The sequence below is a fragment of the Salmo salar genome, chromosome 20 (genome assembly GCF_965601325.2).
Source record: "Salmo salar chromosome 20, fSalSal1, whole genome shotgun sequence".
In the NCBI taxonomy this organism is placed as follows: domain Eukaryota; kingdom Metazoa; phylum Chordata; class Actinopteri; order Salmoniformes; family Salmonidae; genus Salmo; species Salmo salar.
The window spans coordinates 59,369,077-59,390,123 of NC_138310.1; the positions used below are offsets into that span (position 1 = coordinate 59,369,077).

Genomic DNA, 21,047 nt, shown 5'->3' on the forward strand with positions numbered 1-21,047 from the left:
TAGAGGGAGAAGGACAGTGAGTTGACAGGTCTAGAGAGAGAAGGACAGTGAGCTGACAGGTCTAGAGGGAGAAGGACAGTGAGTTGACAGGTCTAGAGGGAGAAGGACAGTGAGTTGACAGGTCTAGAGGGAGAAGGACAGTGAGTTGACAGGTCTAGAGAGAGAAGCACAGTGAGTTGGCAGGTCTAGAGAGAGAAGCACAGTGAGTTGACAGGTCTAGAGAGAGAAGCACAGTGAGTTGACAGGTCTAGAGGGAGAAGGACAGTGAGTTGACAGGTCTAGAGGGAGAAGCACAGTGAGTTGGCAGGTCTAGAGAGAGAAGCACAGTGAGTTGACAGGTCTAGAGAGAGAAGCACAGTGAGTTGACAGGTCTAGAGGGAGAAGGACAGTGAGCTGACAGGTCTAGAGGGAGAAGGACAGTGAGTTGACAGGTCTAGAGGGAGAAGGACAGTGAGCTGACAGGTCTAGAGAGAGAGGCACAGTGAGTTGACAGGTCTAGAGGGAGAAGGACAGTGAGTTGACAGGTCTAGAGGGAGAAGGACAGTGAGTTGACAGGTCTAGAGGGAGAAGGACAGTGAGTTGACAGGTCTAGAGAGAGAAGCACAGTGAGTTGACAGGTCTAGAGAGAGAAGGTCACAGTGAGTTGACAGGTCTAGAGAGAGAAGCACAGTGAGTTGACAGGTCTAGAGGGAGAAGAACAGTGAGTTGACAGGTCTAGAGAGAGAAGGACAGTGAGTTGACAGGTCTAGAGAGAGAAGCACAGTGAGTTGACAGGTCTAGAGAGAGAATCGCAGTGAATTGACAGGTCTTCAGGGAGAAGGACAGTGAGTTGGCAGGTCTAGAGAGAGAAGGACAGTGAGCTGACAGGTCAAGAGAGAGAAGCACAGTGAGTTGGCAGGTCTAGAGGGAGAAGGACAGTGAGTTGACAGGTCTAGAGGGAGAAGGACAGTGAGTTGACAGGTCTAGAGGGAGAAGGACAGTGAGTTGGCAGGTCTAGAGGGAGAAGGACAGTGAGTTGACAGGTCTAGAGGGAGAAGGACAGTGAGTTGACAGGTCTAGAGAGAAGGACAGTGAGTTGACAGGTCTTCAGGGAGAAGGACAGTGAGTTGACAGGTCTAGAGGGAGAAGGACAGTGAGTTGACAGGTCTAGAGAGAAGGACAGTGAGTTGACAGGTCTAGAGAGAAGGACAGTGAGCTGACAGGTCTAGAGGGAGAAGGACAGTGAGTTGACAGGTCTAGAGGGAGAAGGACAGTGAGTTGACAGGTCTAGAGGGAGAAGGACAGTGAGCTGACAGGTCTAGAGGGAGAAGGACAGTGAGTTGACAGGTCTAGAGGGAGAAGGACAGTGAGTTGACAGGTCAAGAGAGAGAAGCACAGTGAGTTGGCAGGTCTAGAGGGAGAAGGACAGTGAGTTGACAGGTCTAGAGAGAAGGACAGTGAGCTGACAGGTCTAGAGGGAGAAGGACAGTGAGTTGACAGGTCTAGAGGGAGAAGGACAGTGAGTTGACAGGTCAAGAGAGAGAAGCACAGTGAGTTGGCAGGTCTAGAGGGAGAAGGACAGTGAGTTGACTGTATCTATCTGTTGAATGTAATTGTCCAAAAGACATTTGTTACCAAATTTCTGTTGTGAGAGAAAGAAAAGGTACTGATTGAAAGTATGTTACTGTGCAAAATATGCATTTTTACCCGATAATATATAAGATTCAGTGACTACATTTCAAGCCAATTTGATTGGGATTCATCACCAGTAGCACGTCTTTGTTCCTGACGATGTTAGTGAATGGTCTTTGTTCCTGACGATGTTAGTGAATGGTCTTTGTTCCTGAAGAAGCAACCCTTTAACTGTGGTCATCAGCAAGCCAAACCTGTGAATAAATCACTTCCTCAATCTGAGAGCCTGGTCATTGTGCTGCGTCGTTCCAGGGGGAGTACAGTAGAACAATCAGGGATTTACAAACAGCAGCCACAGCAGCAGCAATAACAACATCCAGTCAGTAGATGGCAGTATAGGATAATCTGTACCAGATCCAGAAGTTAGTAGTAAAACAACAAGAAACACAATAAACATTTCAGCACGTTGAGCTTCCACTCTTGAGATAACTTTTAGTGCATAGGTTTATAAGTAAAATACATATACATTCTCTATTCTATATGCCAGACTATTAGGAAAACATAGTAGTAGTTATGTTCAGACTGCTAGAAAGAATGGACAATTCACTTGCATAAGAGCTTGCTTTATTTATTTTTATTATAAATACAACAAAAAGGAAACCAATTTTATATTGCACAGTTTATCAATCTGTATATATTGGCAGAGCTTAATGTAAAACAGCTTCAAACAAACACAAGGTAAATACCTCAGAAATGGCAACATATGCAAAAAACAACAGGTAAATACAAATAACTTATAAAATCATATGATATACTTATATCAACAAAATATATTACATACAAATCAAAAAAAGTTTTTGAAAGCAATAAGAAATGTTATTTAAAAAAAACGACGTCAAATTGCAGTGCTAATGTCAACACAAATAAAATGCATTTATTTAGCAAAATCCTCCTTACACAAATATTTGTCAAATATTCTAAATAAACTCAGAATGTCAAATTCATATTGATTGTTATTATGAATCAAACCAGTAAAGTAAGATAGCTTTTCCATCCTACAGCCACTGTAGGTCTCTGCATGCAGATCCCCTGGTTTAGCTAGGCTGCTGTCTGTACCATTACAATGCAAACCCAAACTCTTAGCATATTGTCATTTCTTTTTTTCCTTTTCATCTTACTGTCAACTCACACATGGTATATTTAACATTGTTGTAAAATGTTCTGTTTATTCAATATAGTTAAGAATAATTTTGGAATGACTATAGCCTGTTCTTGGTTAGGTTAGCTACATGCCCCAACCTTTCATTTAGCCTGGGTATCAGTCTGTTTGCGCTAACATTCCATTCCTTTCCACAACTTGCCATGCCAAATATCATGTCATGTTTGGCATATGACACAGAGTACAATGAGTGGAATGGTAGTACAAAACAGGTCTGGATTGCAGGCTTAATAAACTCATGATATTGATAGTTTTCATATTGAGTTACCATAGTTATCATCCAGAGTTTCTACAACTGACGTCTTGCACTGCCTTCCTTATCAATCCATTAGCTGGAAATACAAACCATGACGACTAAACCTGACTAGCCTGTGGTAGTAATTTTAAAAGTAGATCAAAGTAATTTTAAATCTTTGCCTTTGTTGAAATATAAATAAAATAGTTACCGAACAACAAATGGGATGGAAATCATTACAAGGATTGTTATTTCCTGCTGATAATGTGAAACGTGATTAAGAAACAAATTACAATTACAATGGACACATTTCACACAGTACGCAGAGTTCTGAAATTGCCCTTACAGACATGTAAACACATTATCAAATTAACATAGAACAATTTGTTGTTTTTGACACCTACATTGCATCAATAGACTACTGTGATGGGAGACCAACTATCTGTTATTATTACTAACCAACTAATCTACGTCCCAAATGGCATGCTAATCCCTTTATAGTGCATTTCTTTTGACCAGAGCCCTATGGGTCCTGATCAAATGTTGCGCACTGTAAAGGGAATAGGGTACCATTTTGGACGCACACTAAGATATGATGTGAGAGAGTCATGTCACGGTTTGGAACATAGAATTATGGTTCAACTGTCAAAATGGAGACTAAATGGGGGCGTCTTGTTCTTTTCAAATCTTTTCTGGAAATAAACTCTTTACATCACCCTTATATACAACAGTTTTTCCTTTTTCCTAGAAAAGTGTCCCAAGTTTGATATGTATTTGACATACAAATGTTGTATAAACGTTATTAACCGTAGGTTTGTTTATTGTATTTTTCACAGTTTTAAATATGACCAGTTGAATAAAATCGTACATTCATTTTTTTTAATCAGTGTTGAAAGAAACTGTCACTGTAGCACTATAACTGACCTCTTCTTCTAAGATCATCAATTGAAGTGCTTTTTCTCCACGTCTTATAACCTATATTTTAACCTGTCTCTCTCTAGACCTTAGTATATACAGTGGGGTCTGAAATTATTGACACCCTTGATAAATATGAGCAAAAATAACTGTATAAAATAAATAATTCAAATACTGAGCTATATTGTATAATAAAAATATAGATATTATTTTATAATAATTAAATTTCTCAGAGAAAGGGATTTTGTTTAACAAGTAATATATATATATATATTTTAAATGTAGGTTGCAAAGGGAGGGTATTACTGGAAATGTTTGAAGTTTACCAATAAACTACCAGCATTTTGGTATCTTTTAAGGATTTTATGTAATCTATCACACAACATCTAGTGGCCCTTTTGGGTACTTCAGATTATAACAGGTCAAAGATCATACCCCAAGACATTCTAACCTCCCATGTTATTGGTAATGGTGAGAGGTTAGCATGTCTTGGGGATGATCTTTGACCCTCTGTAACTTTCCCACTCATCATTATTCACTCAAGATTATCTGGAATCATGGTAGCATGCACATTAATTACGAAGTGTTTAGAAACTTATCATATTTTTATTTACAATAAAAGTGACTCCAAAATGACAGAATACATTATTTACCATTCATTTTTACCATTCTATATCTATCAGAAACACAACCTAAACAAACTGCAAATGCATCCAACAAGTTTGTAGAATCCTAAGCTTGATGTAGTCAATGCATGCTATGAATATGGTACCAAATACTACAACGTTATTTATAAGAATCTTTAGGGATCTTTAATTTTCACTCCTACCTTTTTGAGAATAGTTTTTTACTTGTTAAATAAAATCTCTTTCTCTAAGCAATTGTATTAACATAAAATAATTCTCACATTTTTGGGAGCATATAATATAGCTCCGTTTTTGAATTATTTATTTTATACAGTCATTATTGTTCATCTTCATCAAGGGTGTCAATAATTGCAGACCCCACTGTATTCCTACACTGTATTACTAATCTGGTAAACAGTTTATGGTTAGTTAGTTAACCTGTAGTTAACTTGTAGTTGACCTGTAAGGTTAGTTAACATTAGTTAACTCTTATACCGTAGTTAGCTAACTTGTATAGGTAGTTAACAGCAGCTAACCTGTATAGTTGGTTAACAGTAGTGTCCAGGTGTCCTCCAAACCAGCAGCCATGTTGTACTGCCTCTCTGTCTCTGTAACCCTCAGTATCTGTTCTGGTGCTCGTAGTGCCACCGGTTGAAGTCGATGTTGAACGCCACAATGCTGCCGGATGCCATGCCAGTGATGAGAGTCCTGGGGGAGGGGACACACACACAATACAGTATGCTCATCAACACAATGTAGACATACAATGTACCTCTATATGACCCATTACATTACTAACATGAACACAATAGGTGTGTGTGTGTATGTGTGTGAGTGAGTGAGTGTGTGTGTGGTGTGTGTCTGGTGTGTGCATGTATGTGTGTGTGAGGAAAGTGACGCTTGTGTATTGCTCCAAGGCAAGTGTGCTTTCAGAACCTTTCACTGCAATTTTGTTGTCTCTATGGCAACCGGTTCTATTTAAAGAAAACAAAGCTCACTGAACTGCAAACGTTCCGTTTCCCCAAATGTACCCTGACAAGCATGAAACACACAGGCCCTTTCAGTGTTACAGCCTACATACCGCTCTACCATGCACGTGCCCCCCCCCCCCCCCCACACACACACACACACACACACACACACACACACACACACACACACACACACCCACACACACACACACACACACACACACGATCCTGTTGTAGAGGCAACCTGACTAGGTGGACTAACAGGACTAACCTCTGGTCGTGAGAGAGGTCCATGGCGCGGACACCAGCATCACAGCCTGGGTAGATGTAGAGTTGTTTGAAGTCACAGGCCTGCCACACCTCCACTACCCCGTTGTCTCCACCCGTCACCAGGTTCTGGCCATCACTACTCAGCATAATGGCCTAGGGAGCACATCATAATAATTATATAATAATAAATAAAATAAATAACATAAAAATAAATAATAATAACGACATCATCTAACTCAAATCACAGCCTAGGCCCTATGTAGAAAACTACTTTAGATATTTAGACCCTAGTCCCTATGTAGTGCACTAAGTTTGAATACTGCTGTCCAGCAATGATTACAAACACAATTTACTGAGCTTGAACAATTTAGATTTTTATATATATATATAATCATTTTGAATGAGATTCTACTGACTTTGTATATATATATATATATAATCATTTTGAATGAGATTCTACTGAATTTGTATATATATATATATATATATATATATATATATATATATATATATATATATATATATATATATATATATATATATATTGCCCTATATGTTGTGCAAAGTCAGTAGAATCTCATTCAAAATGATTCACAGCTATAACGGCTGCCAAAGGTGCTTCCACCAAGGGGTGTGAAGACATATGCAATCAAGAATGCAATCAAGATATCTTAATTTAAATATATATATATATATATATATTATTATTCATTTGGAGAATGTTCTATAATTCTTTCACTTTGAAAATGTGGAGTAGGTTCTGTAGATCGGTGGAAACCCCCCCAATTGAATCCCTTTTTTATATTTAATTTTAAGACAGTAAAATGTGAAGACTGTGCAAGGCGTGTATAGACTTTTACCAGGTACATATTGTGTCTGTGGTCGTACCCGTGTTGAGTCGTTGACCTGCATCTGAGCCAGTAGTTTCCCGTTGATGCTGAAGTTACAGAAGAGTCCTCTCTCATAGCAGATGATACAGTGGCCCTCGCTGGACACAGATATGAGGCGGGGACACAGGCAGTTATCTGGGCCCTCCAGGGCCCGCAACAGGTCCCCTGTTATAGTGTGGACCAGACATGGCCCCTCTGGAGGGAGAGCAAGATAGAGTTACACACTAACACGCATGGACGCGTGCACACACACTATTTCAAGAATGTTTCTCAACATTCCACTCCTGAGATACTCAACATTCCACTCCCAACTGAGATAACTCAACTATGTACTGTGGCATGTGACATTATAATCCTATCAGCCAACTCACATACACTATATAAACAAAAGTATGTGGACACACTTTCAAATTAGTGGATTGGGCTATTTCAGCTATTTCAGCCACACACGTTGAAAGGGACTGCCAAGTGCTGAAGCGTGTAACACGTTTCCACTGCTCCAGAGTCCAATGGCGGTGAGCTTCACACCACTCCAGCCGTCACTTGGCATTGCACATGGGGATCTTAGGCTTGTATATGGCTGCACGGCCATGGAAACCCATTTCATGAAGCTCCCGACAAAAGGTTATTGTGCTGACATTGTTTCCAGAGGTAGTTTGGAACTCAGTAGTGATTGTTGCAACCGAGGAGAGACAATTTTTACGCACTACACGCTTCAGCACTCGGCGGTTCCGTTCTGTGAGATTGTGTGGCCTACCACTTTGCAGAAGAGCCGTTGTTGCTCCTAGACGTTTCCACTTCACAATAACAGCACTTACAGTTGACCGGGGCGGCTCTAGCAGGGCAGAAATTTGACGAACTGACTTGTTGAAAAAGTGGCATCCTACAACTGTGCCGCGTTAAAAGTCCTTCAGGAATACCATTCTACTGCCAGTGTTTATCTATGGAGATTGCATGGCTGTGTGCTCGATTTTATACATCTGTCAGCAACGTGTGTGGCTGACATAGCCAAATCCACTAATCTGAAGGAGTGTCCACATACTTTTTTTATATAGTGTATGTTTTTTTAAATACTGTGACTTCAATTTTATAGTACTTCTTTCTATAGTGCCTTGGGTGCGAGAAAAGTACTTTATAAACAAGATTAATCATTATTATTAGACGAAGGTGATTATACTGTAGTGCACTACTTTGGAACAGAGACATATGGGCCCTGGTCAAAAGAAGTGCATTACACAGGGAATAGAGTGCCATTTGGGACTCAGGCTGTCTCTGCTGACCTTTGGCTCCACTGATGACCAGTCCCAGCTCGGCACACACAGAGACACACACCACCTCATGGTCATGGCCGGTCAGCACAGCTCGCGGTGCCGGGTAGTCACCTGGAACACAACATAACAGTTGGGTTTTATTAAGAACAACATACCATGGCTTGGGATCGTTGAAACAGAGTGCACTGCACTGGAGGATGCACTTATTAGGAGCGACTGAGAAGAATGTAATGAACTAAGAACTGTCTGAAATAAGAGCATTCATCAGGACTCAAATGTGTTGTTATGTTGATAAATAACTGACCACAGACATTGTGAGTGACACTCACCCAGCTGCTGCCAGCGAGGTCCTGGTTAATTGTCATAAAAATGTTGTGACGGCAGATCATCCCCTTCCCCAACCACCCTCCCCTCACACTGTCCCATGATTGATGACGGCTGGGGGAGAGGCTAGTGAAGGGAGGTCCTGGACACCTGGAGTCTCTCCCCTTCTCGTCCCTCTCTCCTCTCCTCCCTTCTACCCCTCTCTCCTCTCACCCCATATGTCCTTTCCTTCCTCTCTCCTCTCATCCCTCTTTCTTCTCCCCTCTCCTCCCTTTCACCCCTCTCTCTTCTCCAGTCCCTTAGAGGGTAGGACCAGAGCAGACCTGTCAGTCCCAGGACAGCGTGAGGCCTCCAGAGAGACCACGGACTCATTCAGCTCACCTGCCCTACAAAAGATTCAGTCAGCCTACACTGAGCCCCCCCCCCAGCTAGCCAACACAACCTCCCCACCCTGTCTCACATTGCAGTGGTATGGGCCGAGCTCGGCCTGAGAGGCAGGCGGGGGATTGAGCTGTAAGTTATTTTTATTTATCAAGAATGCGTACATTTCTCACTAAATTCTGAGCAATGGATAAATGGTAGCCTAATATTTATTGTGTAGCGGGAATAAAAGGAAACACAGTCTACATGAGATCTCCTTACCAATGGCAAATGCATCTGTTCCATCATTAGGCACATGTTTCAATGTTTTTATTAGCCTACCATTATTATCATTCCTGTGTATCAAACGCCTCCATTTTCCTCAAAAGAACAATATTTGCTTGCAATACAGTTGATCAACCACTAGACGTGGTGAATACTCATGATCTGAGATTTGCATGGAGATAAGCAAAGTTTCCCATCAAGTTCAACATTGATAAATGTTGATAAAACACCTTTGTGGGAAAACTGGCGCTGGCCAGGTTTAGCCTGTTCTGTGCGCTGACTGGGCATGGACCTTGATAAATGAGGCCTGAGGTGTTAAGGACACATGCAGGCTGATGTACATTAGAGGGCACTGTTCTCTTCCTGCCAACGGTTACAACATCTTCAACTCTGTCAAAATTGAATCATATAATACTCTCCTACCTAGATTGCTGTGAACTGAAGTCTGACAAAAAGTATTATTGTTCATCTTAAAATTGTATCATAAATTATGATTAAGTGCTTTATTAATAATACAACTAAATAGCTCATATACAGTACCAGTCAAAGGTTTGGACACGCATACTCGTTCAAGGGTTTTTCTTTTCTTGTTTTTTTTACTATTTTCTACATTGTATAATAATAGTGAAGACATTAAAACTATGAAATAACACATATGGAATCATGTAGTAACCAAATCAAAATATATTTTTACTTCAAAGTAGCCACCCTTTGCCTTGATGACAGCTTTGCACACTCTTGGCATTCTCAGAAAAAGCTTCATGAGGTAGTCACCTGGAATGCATTTCACTTAAACAGGTGTGCCTTGTTAAAAGTTCATTTGTGGAATTTCTTTCCTTCTTAATGCGTTTGAGCCAATCACTTGTGTTGTAACAAGGTAGGGGTGGTATACAGAAGAGAGTCCTATTTGGTAAAAGACCAAGTCCATATTATGGTAAGAACAGCTCAAATAAGCAAAGAGAAACGACAGTCCATCATTACTTTAAGACATGAAGGTCAGCAAAAATGTCAAGAACTTTGAACGTTTCTTCAAGTGCAGTCGCAAAAACCATCAAGCGCTATGATGAAACTGGCTCTCATGAGGACCGCCACAGGAAAGGAAGACACAGAGTTAACTCTGCTGCAGCAGAGGATAAGTTCATTAGAGTTACCAGCCTCAGAAATTGCAGCCCAAATAAATGCTTCACAGAGTTCAAGAAACAGACACATCTCAGCATCAACTGTTCAGAGGAGACTGCGTGAGTCAGGCCTTCATGGTCGAATTGCTGCAAAGAAACCACTACTAAAGGACACCAATAAGAAGAAGAGACTGGTGGAAATCTGTCTTTTGGTGTGATGAGTCCAAATTGGAGATTTTTGGTTCCAACCGCTGTGTCTTTGTGAGATGCAGAGTAGGTGAACGGATGATCTCCGCATGTGTGGTTCCCGCCATGAAGCATGGAGGAGAAGGTGAGATGGTGCTTTGCTGGTGACACTGTCAGTGATTTATTTAGAATTCAAGGCATACTTAACCAGCATGGCTACAACAGCATTCTGCACTGATACGCCTTCCCATCTGGTTTGCGCTTAGTGGGACTATCATTTGTTTTTCAACAGGACAATGACCCAAAACACACCTCCAGGATGGGTAAGGGTTATTTGACCAAGAAGGAGAGTGATGGAGTGCTGCATCAGATGACCTTGCCTCCACAATCACCTGACCTCAACCCAATTGAGATGGTTTGTGATGAGTTGGACAGCAGAGTGAAGGAAAAGCAGCCAACAAGTGCTCATTATATGTGGGAACTCCTTCAAGACTGTTGGAAAAGCATTCCAGGTGAAGCTGGTTGAGAGAATACCAAGAGTGTGCAAAGCTGTTATCAAGGCAAAGGGTGGCTACTTTGAAGAATCTAAAATCTAAAATATATTTTAACACTTTTTTGTTTACTACATGACTCCATATGTGTTATTTCATATTTTTGATGTCTACACTATTATTTTACAATTTAGAAAAAAGTTAAAATAAAGAAAAACCCTTGAATGAGTAGGTGTGTCCAAACTTTTGACGGGTACTATGTGTTTCATCTGTAGTGAAGAAAACTGATATCAAACATCCTGGTTTGATTGATATGGAATATGATTAGTTGAAGTTCTCTCCATAGAAGAAACCTTCCTTTGCTAGGGAAGGTGCACAGTACAGTAAGCCATGTGTGTGTGTGTGTGTGTGTGTGTGTGTGTGTGTGTGTGTGTGTGTGTGTGTGTGTGTGTGTGTGTGTGTGTGTGTGTGTGTGTGTGTGTACCATGGGAGTGTTTTCTCCTGCAGTATAGTGCTGCGGCACCCTCTATTAATTGGAACAAACCAAGCTGAAATTCTTAATTATCTTCAGTAAAGATAATGAGAAAAACACTCACCTCAACCACAGCCCCATGTGACACCAGTTCATGCACAGTACACACAAATACATTATATATACGAACACGCACACAAACACTCTTACACACACACACACACACACACGTACGCGCACGCGCACACACACGCGCACACACACACACGCACGCACACACACGCACGCACACACACTGTTATTGTGTCTAAGTCAGACAAACGGTGAAGTGGTTGTTTTGAACACAGATAATTAGTGAGTATGAGGAACTAAGTGAGAAGAGCAGCAGAAATCAAATCACACTCTGGAGCTGAATAGCAAGACATCTGGAGTATTTTACTGGAACGCAGGTAACACACATATAGGTGCATATACAGTAGATGCATCTCCCTGTCAGGGCCGGCGTTATGTGGGGGCCCTAGGGGGCCTGGCCCGCCCTTGCCCATCCAAATAAAATATTGAAATAATGATCATTTATTTCACTGAGATGCGCACCGACAGAAAATGCATTAATCTCAGATAAAGCGTGCGAGTGAGCAAAACAGCACCCCTCTGTCTCTGTATGTGTAGACCATGTATCTAACGCTGTCTGGGCAAAGGGAGTATGGTATGTTATACTTTTTCTGGACAGACAGCATCAGATACATGGGCTACACATAGTAAGACAGAGTGTCGCTGTTTCGCCCGCTAGTTTCTGCAGCGAGGAATACGCCCAATGCGTTTCTATGGGCACAATATGCAGACCTAAACTTGTTGAAAGGCATTATATACAGATCTCTGGTTTCAGCCACTTGAAAATTAGAAAGGAAAGTTGGCGGGTGCACAGTGCACTGTTCGGATGCTGGCTTCCCCTAACGTAAATTGATGTTTTGCCAAAATTATATAATTACTCCTGTCTAAATAAAATCATTCAAAAGACTTTACCAGAGAGCTTGACTTAGCCACAGAGGATCATTGGCTCCTTCTTTTTAAATAGCCTATGCTTATTTGCGAAGCCAGAATTCGTGCAGCGTGCGTGGCTATAGGCCTAGGTGAACATTGAGTTGTGTCTGTGAGTGAAAAGCATTTCAAATGTGTTTAGATAATGTGTCTTGAGTACAAGAAGAAGGGCCATGCACTAAACTCTACAGAATGTGCTCTGCTGTCTCTTGCCAAATCTTGCACATTCATTGTTTCATTGTGTGAATTGTTTGCCCTTTGATTGTTGATTTTTATCAATTCAACATTACATACACACTGTTCAAAAGTTTGGGGTCACTTAGAAATGTCCTTGTTTTTTAAAGAAAAGAACATTTTTGTCCATTAAAATAACATCAAATGGATCAGAAATACAGTGTAGACATTGTTAGTGTTGTAAATGACTATTGCAGCTGGAAGCGGCCGATTTTTTACGGAATATCTACATACATGCGTACAAGAGGCCCATTATCAGCAACCATCACTCCTGTGTTCCAATGGCACATTGTGTTAGCTAATCCAAGTTTATCATTTTAAAAGGCTAATTGAAAACCCTTTTGCAATTATGTTAGCACAGCTGAAAACTGTTTTCTGATTAAAGAAGCAATAAAACTGGCCTTCTTTAGACTAGACGAGCATCAGCATTTGTGGGTTCGATTACAGGCTCAAAAGGGCCAGAAACAAATAACTTTTATCTGAAACTGGTCAGTCTATTCTTGTTCTGAGAAATGAAGGCTATTCCATGTGAGAAATTGACAAGAAACTGAAGATCTCGTACAACGCTGGGTACTACTCCCTTCACAGAATAGCGCAAACTGGCTCTAACCAGAATAGAAAGAGGAGTGGGAGGCCCCGGTGCACAACTGAGCAAGAGGACAAGTACATTAGAGCGTCTAGTTTGAGAAACAGATCCCTCACAAGTCCTCAACTGGCAGATTCATTAAATAGTACCCGCAAAACACCAGTCTCAACGTCAACAGTGAAGAGGCGACTCCGGGATGCTGGCCTTCCAGGCTGAGTTGCAAAGAAAAAGCCATATGTCAGACTGGTCAATAAAAAGAAAAGATTATGATGGACAAAAGAACACAGACACCGGCCAACATCCCGGAGTCGCCTCTTCACTGTTGACGTTGAGATTTTTTGCATTTTAATTAAGATTTTTATGATTAACCACATGACAATAATTTTGAGAAACTAAATAGGTATTATTGACGTGAAAGTGTTCCACAAAAATGCGCATACATTTTTTTTAAATAACTGGCACACAGATAGGTAGAAAACATAAGATAACTTGTAAACTTCCCCAAACTTGAAACTCACAAGCTGCCTATGGTCTTTATTATAACACCCATTAACAACATTTGAAGAAAAAAACGGGCCCGCCTATAGAAATCAAATGGCAGTCCAACTGATTCATTCTGGCGCCAGCCCTGCTCCCTGTCTCTGTCCATCATTCCATAAGAGTGGAAACCAGAATTTTCACTGCTGATCAAAGAATACTTCTATTAATATAATAATCTACCTTGATGAACTACAGCTCCGCAATGAGGTGCTGTAATTCATTTGAGCTGATATGAAGAGCTTCCTCTCTCTACCCTTGGACAGAGGGCAACTACTGGCTTCAGCTCATGGACAGGACTGTTACACTGTGTGTGTGTGTCTGTTTGTGTATGTCTGTCTCTGTCTGTTTGTGTGTGTGTGTGTACATGTGAGTGTGTGTTCTGACTTACTGTTGTTGGGGTTGTCTCCTATGATGTGGTGTCGTCCACTCCAGTACCACAGTAGCAGAGTAGCGTCTCTGGACCCTGACACGATATAGCAGTCTCCCCCGATGTAGCTCTCTGACCTGGCCAGACACGTCACCACGTCCCAGTGTCCAAACACTATCTGGGTCAGCTTACCTGCAGGACAGAGAGAGCAATATAAAGTAATGTAGACATACAGTAGTAATAAGGTAGGTGTATTATACGGTCTGTACTATTATCTGGGTCAGCTTATCTGCACAGAGACAGTATTATGATTTAAACCTTTGTGTCTAGGCCTACTGTGTGGAAGTAGTACAGTGTAATATAGTAGTAGTATAGTATTAGTATTATGGTGGTACTATAGTAGCTAGTAGTACCATGGTAGTATTACCTGTCTCGGTAGAGTAGACTCTGAAACTCTTGTCCCAGAAGCCACAGACCAGGATGTAGCGGTTGTCGGCGGTAACCACGAAGCAGAGTGTATTGATCTGGATGCTCTGATCCACCAGGTCTGTGATCTGACGCTTGTTACTCCCAGAGTTGTTGGCTACACCCAATCAGAGGGATAACTTAGTTAGTATTCAGTACAATGGTCTGGCCTGGACTCAGGGTTACACTCACCAATCAGAGGGATAACTTAGTTAGTATTCAGTACAATGGTCTGGCCTGGACTCAGGGTTACACTCACCAATCAGAGGGATAACTTAGTTAGTATTCAGTACAATGGTCTGGCCTGGACTCAGGGTTACACTCACCAATCAGAGGGATAACTTAGTTAGTATTCAGTACAATGGCCTGGCCTGGCCTGGCCTCAGGGTTACACTCACCAATCAGAGGGATAACTTAGTTAGTATTCAGTACAATGGTCTGGCCTGGACTCAGGGTTACACTCACCAATCAGAGGGTCCATCTCTATGGGCAGGTGGTGGGCCTGTTCCAGGGAGTAACCTGGCGCTCCTCTCAAACCTGGAAACACACACACATTTCACATGTATGTTACACAAGCAGGTACGCACACAAGTATGCACGGCCACACACACACACACACAGAGCACCTGCTCCATGGTCAGAGGTTGGTTCATGAAGGTTCCATGAAGCTTATTGATTTCAGTTCCTGACTGTCAGGCTGAGTAGAGCTATGATCCCCTGGAGGGAGACTGGAGGGCAGAAACACAGCAGCATGCTGGGAATATGAAGCCCTTATTATTCTGCTCATTATTGTTGGAACCCAGAACCCTTTTCTTCTCTCCAACAGAAGAACATTGGAGTTGCAGCTGTGGTCCTTAACGACAGAATGTAAGGCTCCACTCTGGTCCTCAACTCTCTGTGTGTGTGTGTGTGTGTGTGTGTGTGTGTGTGTGTGTGTGTGTGTGTGTGTGTGTGTGTGTGTGTGTGTGTGTGTGTGCGCGCGCTCCAGTGACAGATGTGGAAGTGTGAAGAGAATCTGGTGCAGTTGCAGCCTAATTTCCCAGTAAGCTTTGCAGTGACCCTTGATCCTAAGGTGAGTTTGGTTCCTGAGAAGTGTGCGTGTGTGTGCGTATGTGTGTGTGTGTGTGTGTGTGTGTATGTGTGCGCCTGCGTGCGTGCGTGTTTGCGTGAGTGTTTTTTTCTTTGGAGCGTTGGGGGGTAATGTTGTTCACACATGCCTGAGGACCAACATGTGGAAGCACTCAGTCGCTCTTTACCTGACCAAGGGGTGTAGCAGAGTGGGTAGATATTGTCATGGCTTGACTTTAACATCAATCTGAATACTGTTATTTATCTAATTACCTAAATATGTTTAATTGTTACCCTATTCAATTAATCGTGTAACAATGAACTCACTAGGATCTGGGGCACCACGAGAGTGGTTCTTTAAAGAGTTACCATCTCCCGAATTAAACTCTAAAGGTCTTTACCTGTCAAGTCTATAAACAGTCAATTTATTAACCATAACCTCGTATCATATCATCATTCTGAACAGTCGTAACCTCCTTGCATCTGCAAAAACCAGAGCCTTACTTATTCAGTACAACACAAGTTGGTTTAAATATTTATTTACTAGCTAATTAAATGGTAACACAGGATAAACATACCCACTTAATACGTTAAAACAGGTCCCTAGCGGAACGACAACAACATGTCTGCTTGTTATAAAAGAGATGGAGGGGTGGGGGGCAAAGATGGACAAAGACACTTAACTTTGGTACATTTAGAAACTACTCTCACTTATAGTAATCATATACTTTGTACACGAACCACCACCCTCTTTGAGCAAGAAATCATGAATGTATTTACATGAAATGCAGGATCTCTCTCGGTGGACAGGGCCTTGGAAAGGGGGTTGGGCCTTTACGTGGCACGCTTGTAAGGCTCTGATTGTCCCAAAATGGTTCCAACAAGTCTTCTACTGTTGTTCTTCTCTGTAGTTGTCCAGTATCTGGTGACTTGTCGTGTAGTCCTGAACAGAACTACAATTGATTATTCTTCCATTCACTCCTGAAGATGCTTCTTTGAAGATAGGCTAGCCAGCCAGGTCGATGGTTCCCAGTGGGGTGGTGAGAGTAACGTAATACGATGGTTTGAGCAGAGTAACGTTAGTAGAATGGTCCCACTTAAATTTGCTTTCGAAGATACTTTAATTAGGACAGCAAATCAGCCGTACCAGTGATTGTCCGAGAGGTGAGTTTATCGTCTCTACCTCGTGTTGAGATTCAAAGTTCAGACCACTTTAAATGTGCAGCTGCATCTCAACGTTTTCTGGTCCGACATGTTAACCCAGTTTGTTCGAAAGGATGGTTCCATCAGGCTGACACACTCTCTGACCTCACTCAGGGGCGTGACTTGTCACTGTGCAAAGTTTATGTAACACAATTATCTCTTATGGCTCCTAAAATGGTTTATCCAGACCCAGGCTGCTACAGACCCAGGCTGCTACAGACCCAGGCTGCTACAGACCCAGGCTGTGTAGGTTATCCTTGGTTGGTAAGGAGGGGTTTTACAGGGCCACTGCTGTGGTAGGTAGCACATGTGGTAGAACACGCAATTAGTTTTACAAGAGCATGTGTGTTCTGGCCTATGAGTGTGTGTGTGTGTGTGTGTGTGTGTGTGTGTGTGTGTGTGTGTGTGTGTGTGTGTGTGTGTGTGTGTGTGTGTGTGCGCACGTACACTACCGTTCATAGTTGTGGGTCACTTAGAAATGTCCTTGTTTTTGAAAGAAAAGCACATTTTTGTCCATTAAAATAACATCAAATGGATCAGAAATACAGTGTAGACATTGTTAGTGTTGTAAATGACTATTGTAGCTGGAAACGGCTGATTTTTTATGGAATATCTACATAGGCGTACAAGAGGCCCATTATCAGCAACCATCACTCCTGTATTCCAATGGCACATTGTGTTAGCTAATCCAAGTTTATCATTTTAAAAGGCTAATTGATCATTAGAAAACCCTTTTGCAATTATGTTAGCACAGCTGAAAACTGTTGTCCTGATTAAAGAAGCAATAAAACTGGCCTTCTTTAGACTAGTTGAGTATCTGGGTCATCAGCACTTGTGGGTTCGATTACATGTCATTTACAACATTAACAATTTCTACACTGTATTTCTGATCAATTTGATGTTATTTTAATGGACAAAAAATGTGCTTCTCTTTCAAAAACAAGGACATTTCTAAGTGACCCCCAAACTTTTGAACGGTAGGGTATATGTGTTCTGGTCTGTGCTTTCTGGCCTCTGTGTGTGTGTAGTACCCTCACCGACAGTGTTGTGCCAGCGGTTGACAGCGAACAGTCTGCTGCAGGTGACGGTGACAGCGGCAGGGACAGAGAGGTGTGGCAGGGTGTTGGCTGCTACATGTGTCACCGGGGAGTTGGAGGGGAACTTCAACACCATGATCACATCCTGCTGCATCTGGTCCTTGAACATCAGAGGGCTCTGGGGAAGGAAACACTATTGAGTAGAAGAGAGAAGAAGAGAGGGAGTGTGGAGGATGGAGGGATGGAGGAGGATGAGGAGAGAGAAGGGGACAGAATGGAGAGAGGTAATTAGTGTGGAGGTAAAACAGGTTTCAGACACAGAAGAGCTGCATGTACATGGTGGAGGAGGAGGAGGAGAGGAGGGGGGAGGAAGAAGAGGAAGAGGAGGAGGGGAGAGGGTAAGGAGGAGGAGGACAGGAGGGAGGAGGAAGGGGGGGAGGAGGGGGAAGAGAAGGGGGAAGAGGACCCCCCCCGAGAGTCTGATGGTCAGTCAGACAAACAGACATACATACAGACATATAGGCAGACACACCTACACAAATACAGACAGACAGACTGGGGTTAGAAACATGAGATGGAATTGTTGTTTATAGTACATGAAACATCAGGGACAAGGGTTGTCCATCCATATATCTTCACTTGCAAGCAAAGTCAGGGCAACATTTTCCTAATGCTAAATGTAGGTAATCTTTGTACTTTGCACAATTATTTTGCACTACAAAAATGTGTCCCTCAGTTTAGTTGACTGTATGGGGATAGCAAAAAGGACTAAACCAACAACGCGTCAGACACGTCAGATGGCTGTGGTAGAAATGGGTCAGTAGGGGGCACTCTTCCCTCTGCTCAACACAATAGACACATCAACTCCTCATTCAATGGAGCCATTGGAAATATGTTGGAAGCAATGGGGACTGGGGAGTTGAAATGGGGAGTGGGTACAAGGAGTGGAGGACATGGTAGAGAAGAGAGCATAGAGAAACCTTTTGGCAAAATATTCTCTGTCCCACCATGGAGAGATGGGACTCATACACACACCACAAAGACAACACACACACACACCACAAAGACAACACACACACACACCACAAAGACAACACACACACACACCACAAAGACACACACACACACACACACACACACACACACACACACACACACACACACACACACACACACACACACACACACACACACACACACACACACACACACACACACACACACACACACACACACACACACAGATAGACAGAGATGCAGTGGAGAGAATTTTTCCAGCATGCCGTGTGTCTCACCAGGTGCATGGCCGAGCTGCGAGGAGGATGTGGCTCGATGAGCAACTGAGACGGAGTCTGTCCAACAATCAGAATCTGCTTCTCCATCGCCTGAGGAGAGAGGAGAGACGGAAGGGGAGGGAGATAGGGAGAGGGAGGATAGAGAGAGCAAGGGGGAGAGAGAGAGAGAGAAAGAGAGAAAGAGAGAGGGAGAGTGAGCGAGCGAGCAGGAAGGCGGGGGAGAGAGAGGGGGAGCGAGAGAGGGAGAGCGAACAGGAAGGCGGGGGAGAGAGAGAGCGAGAGAGAGGGAGAGACAGCAAGAAGGCGGGGAAGAGAGAGCGGGAAAGAGAGGGAGGGAGGGAGAGTGCGAGAGGGGGGATAGAGAGAGCAAGGGGGAGAAAGAGAGAGAGAGAGAGAGAGAGAGAGAGTGGGAAAGCGAGCGAGCAGGAAGGCGGGGGAGAGAGAGGGGGAGAGAGGGAGAAACAGCGATAGAGAGGAAGAGAGAGGGGGAGAGCAGGGGAGAGGGAGAGGGTAGAGAGAGAGACAGAGAAAGGGGGAGGAGAGGGGGAGGAAAGAAATAATAGAGAGAGGGGGAGACAGAGAGAGAAGAAAGATGAGAGAGGAAGAGGAGAGAAAGAGAGAGAGACCTGCTGTCACTATCAATATTCATCAAAGTGATGGGTCAATGCGTTACTTGACAGTGCAAGCAAATCCCAACTCAGCCGTGCCTCCGAGAAGGGTGGTCGTAGAGGGAGGAGAGGGGTGCACTCCCAATCCGCCTGGGTGCTCCCCCTCCCCCTTGCTCCCCCTTTCCTCCCCCCTCAGCCTGCAGAGTCATCCAAGTGTTAGTATGGAAGAGACAACCCTTTCCCTATTAACATGCTTCAGTTAACCATTCCCATCCCCATCCTGGGACCCTCCACACTAACGCTAACCTGGATTGACATGATGCTAGGACTGCAGCAGGCCCCACATCCATGTTATTGTGCCTGGAACAAAGGCAGAGAGCAAACACACACACATGCAGGCACACATAAATCACACACAGTACTAGACAGTACACACCACTCAGTATCTACAGCTTCCATTGGCAACCACATGCCACAGTGGAAGCAGTGTGTTCTGGGTAGAAGGTGATTCTTAGCCAGGACCGTCTACCTATAATCCCCGGGTCACTTCCCATCATGTATAGCACCAGATAGGTGAGGATCCCTGGTCAGTTGAACATCGTGGAACGCCAGTGGATGTTCCCGTGAGTCGTTGGGCGGCGAACACATTTGGCAACCATTATCAGTCAGTGGCTCTTTACTATGCAGTCAGTCAAGTAATAACCTAGTCCCATTATAGCTATTTTAGGTGAGGGCTGGGGTGAGGGTCACGAGTCTGTTCACATAATGAAATCTGAGCCAGAGATCTGAAAGAACCAGAGGGCCATGTGGAAAACATCAGCCGTTCTTCTGACCATTCATTCTATTCCAGAAAAACGTACGGAAGAATTCCTTCTTTTGGTTCTCCCGGAGAACCTTGGCTGTGTACAAGGTGCTCGATTTCTACAGGCAAAGGAAGAATGCGAGCAGAAAGTGCAGAGAGGAAGGGAGAGAGCAGGGAGAGAGAGAGTGAGAGAGAGCAGAGTGATTGAAGGTTATCTGAAGCGCATGTTTTCTCCCGACCATCACAACAACATGCTAATAGCTCTAATACTCTCTGCGGTCAGTGTGTCAGAAAGTCACGTGTATCTCAAACAGCCATCCTGAAGACTAAACAGGCAGTTCATTCATTTACGTCCCGCCTGCTTTAAGGCCCTGCCTGTCTTTTGGCTGATAAGTGACACGTATTGTGTAACTATCTGCTGATGTAGCTCCCAGCAACAACCAACCTGCCTGGACGAACACACAGGTATATCAGCAGCTATCACCTGGCCTGGGGGGCAGGCAGATGGACGGACGGATGGACGGACGGGTGGGCAGACAGACAGACAGACAGACAGACAG

The 21,047-nt window shown here is 43.2% G+C and overlaps 1 protein-coding gene across 2 annotated transcripts in view; it reads right to left on the minus strand.

The window, feature by feature from the left end:
• Positions 1-2,218: 2,218 nt before the first annotated feature.
• LOC106580977 (neurobeachin) overlaps positions 2,219-21,047 on the minus strand; it is a 313,133-nt gene continuing 294,304 nt past the window's right edge. For both annotated transcript variants that reach the window (XM_045703701.2, XM_014162593.3), the window contains 9 exons: positions 19,078-19,167; positions 17,783-17,975; positions 14,940-15,011; positions 14,437-14,592; positions 14,031-14,201; positions 8,018-8,119; positions 6,736-6,932; positions 5,849-6,000; positions 2,219-5,314 (listed from right to left, as the gene is read on the minus strand). In XM_045703701.2, coding sequence (XP_045559657.2) covers positions 5,224-5,314; positions 5,849-6,000; positions 6,736-6,932; positions 8,018-8,119; positions 14,031-14,201; positions 14,437-14,592; positions 14,940-15,011; positions 17,783-17,975; positions 19,078-19,167 — 1,224 coding nt within the window. In that variant the 3' untranslated portion in view covers positions 2,219-5,223. The remainder of the gene's footprint in view (positions 5,315-5,848; positions 6,001-6,735; positions 6,933-8,017; positions 8,120-14,030; positions 14,202-14,436; positions 14,593-14,939; positions 15,012-17,782; positions 17,976-19,077; positions 19,168-21,047) is intronic.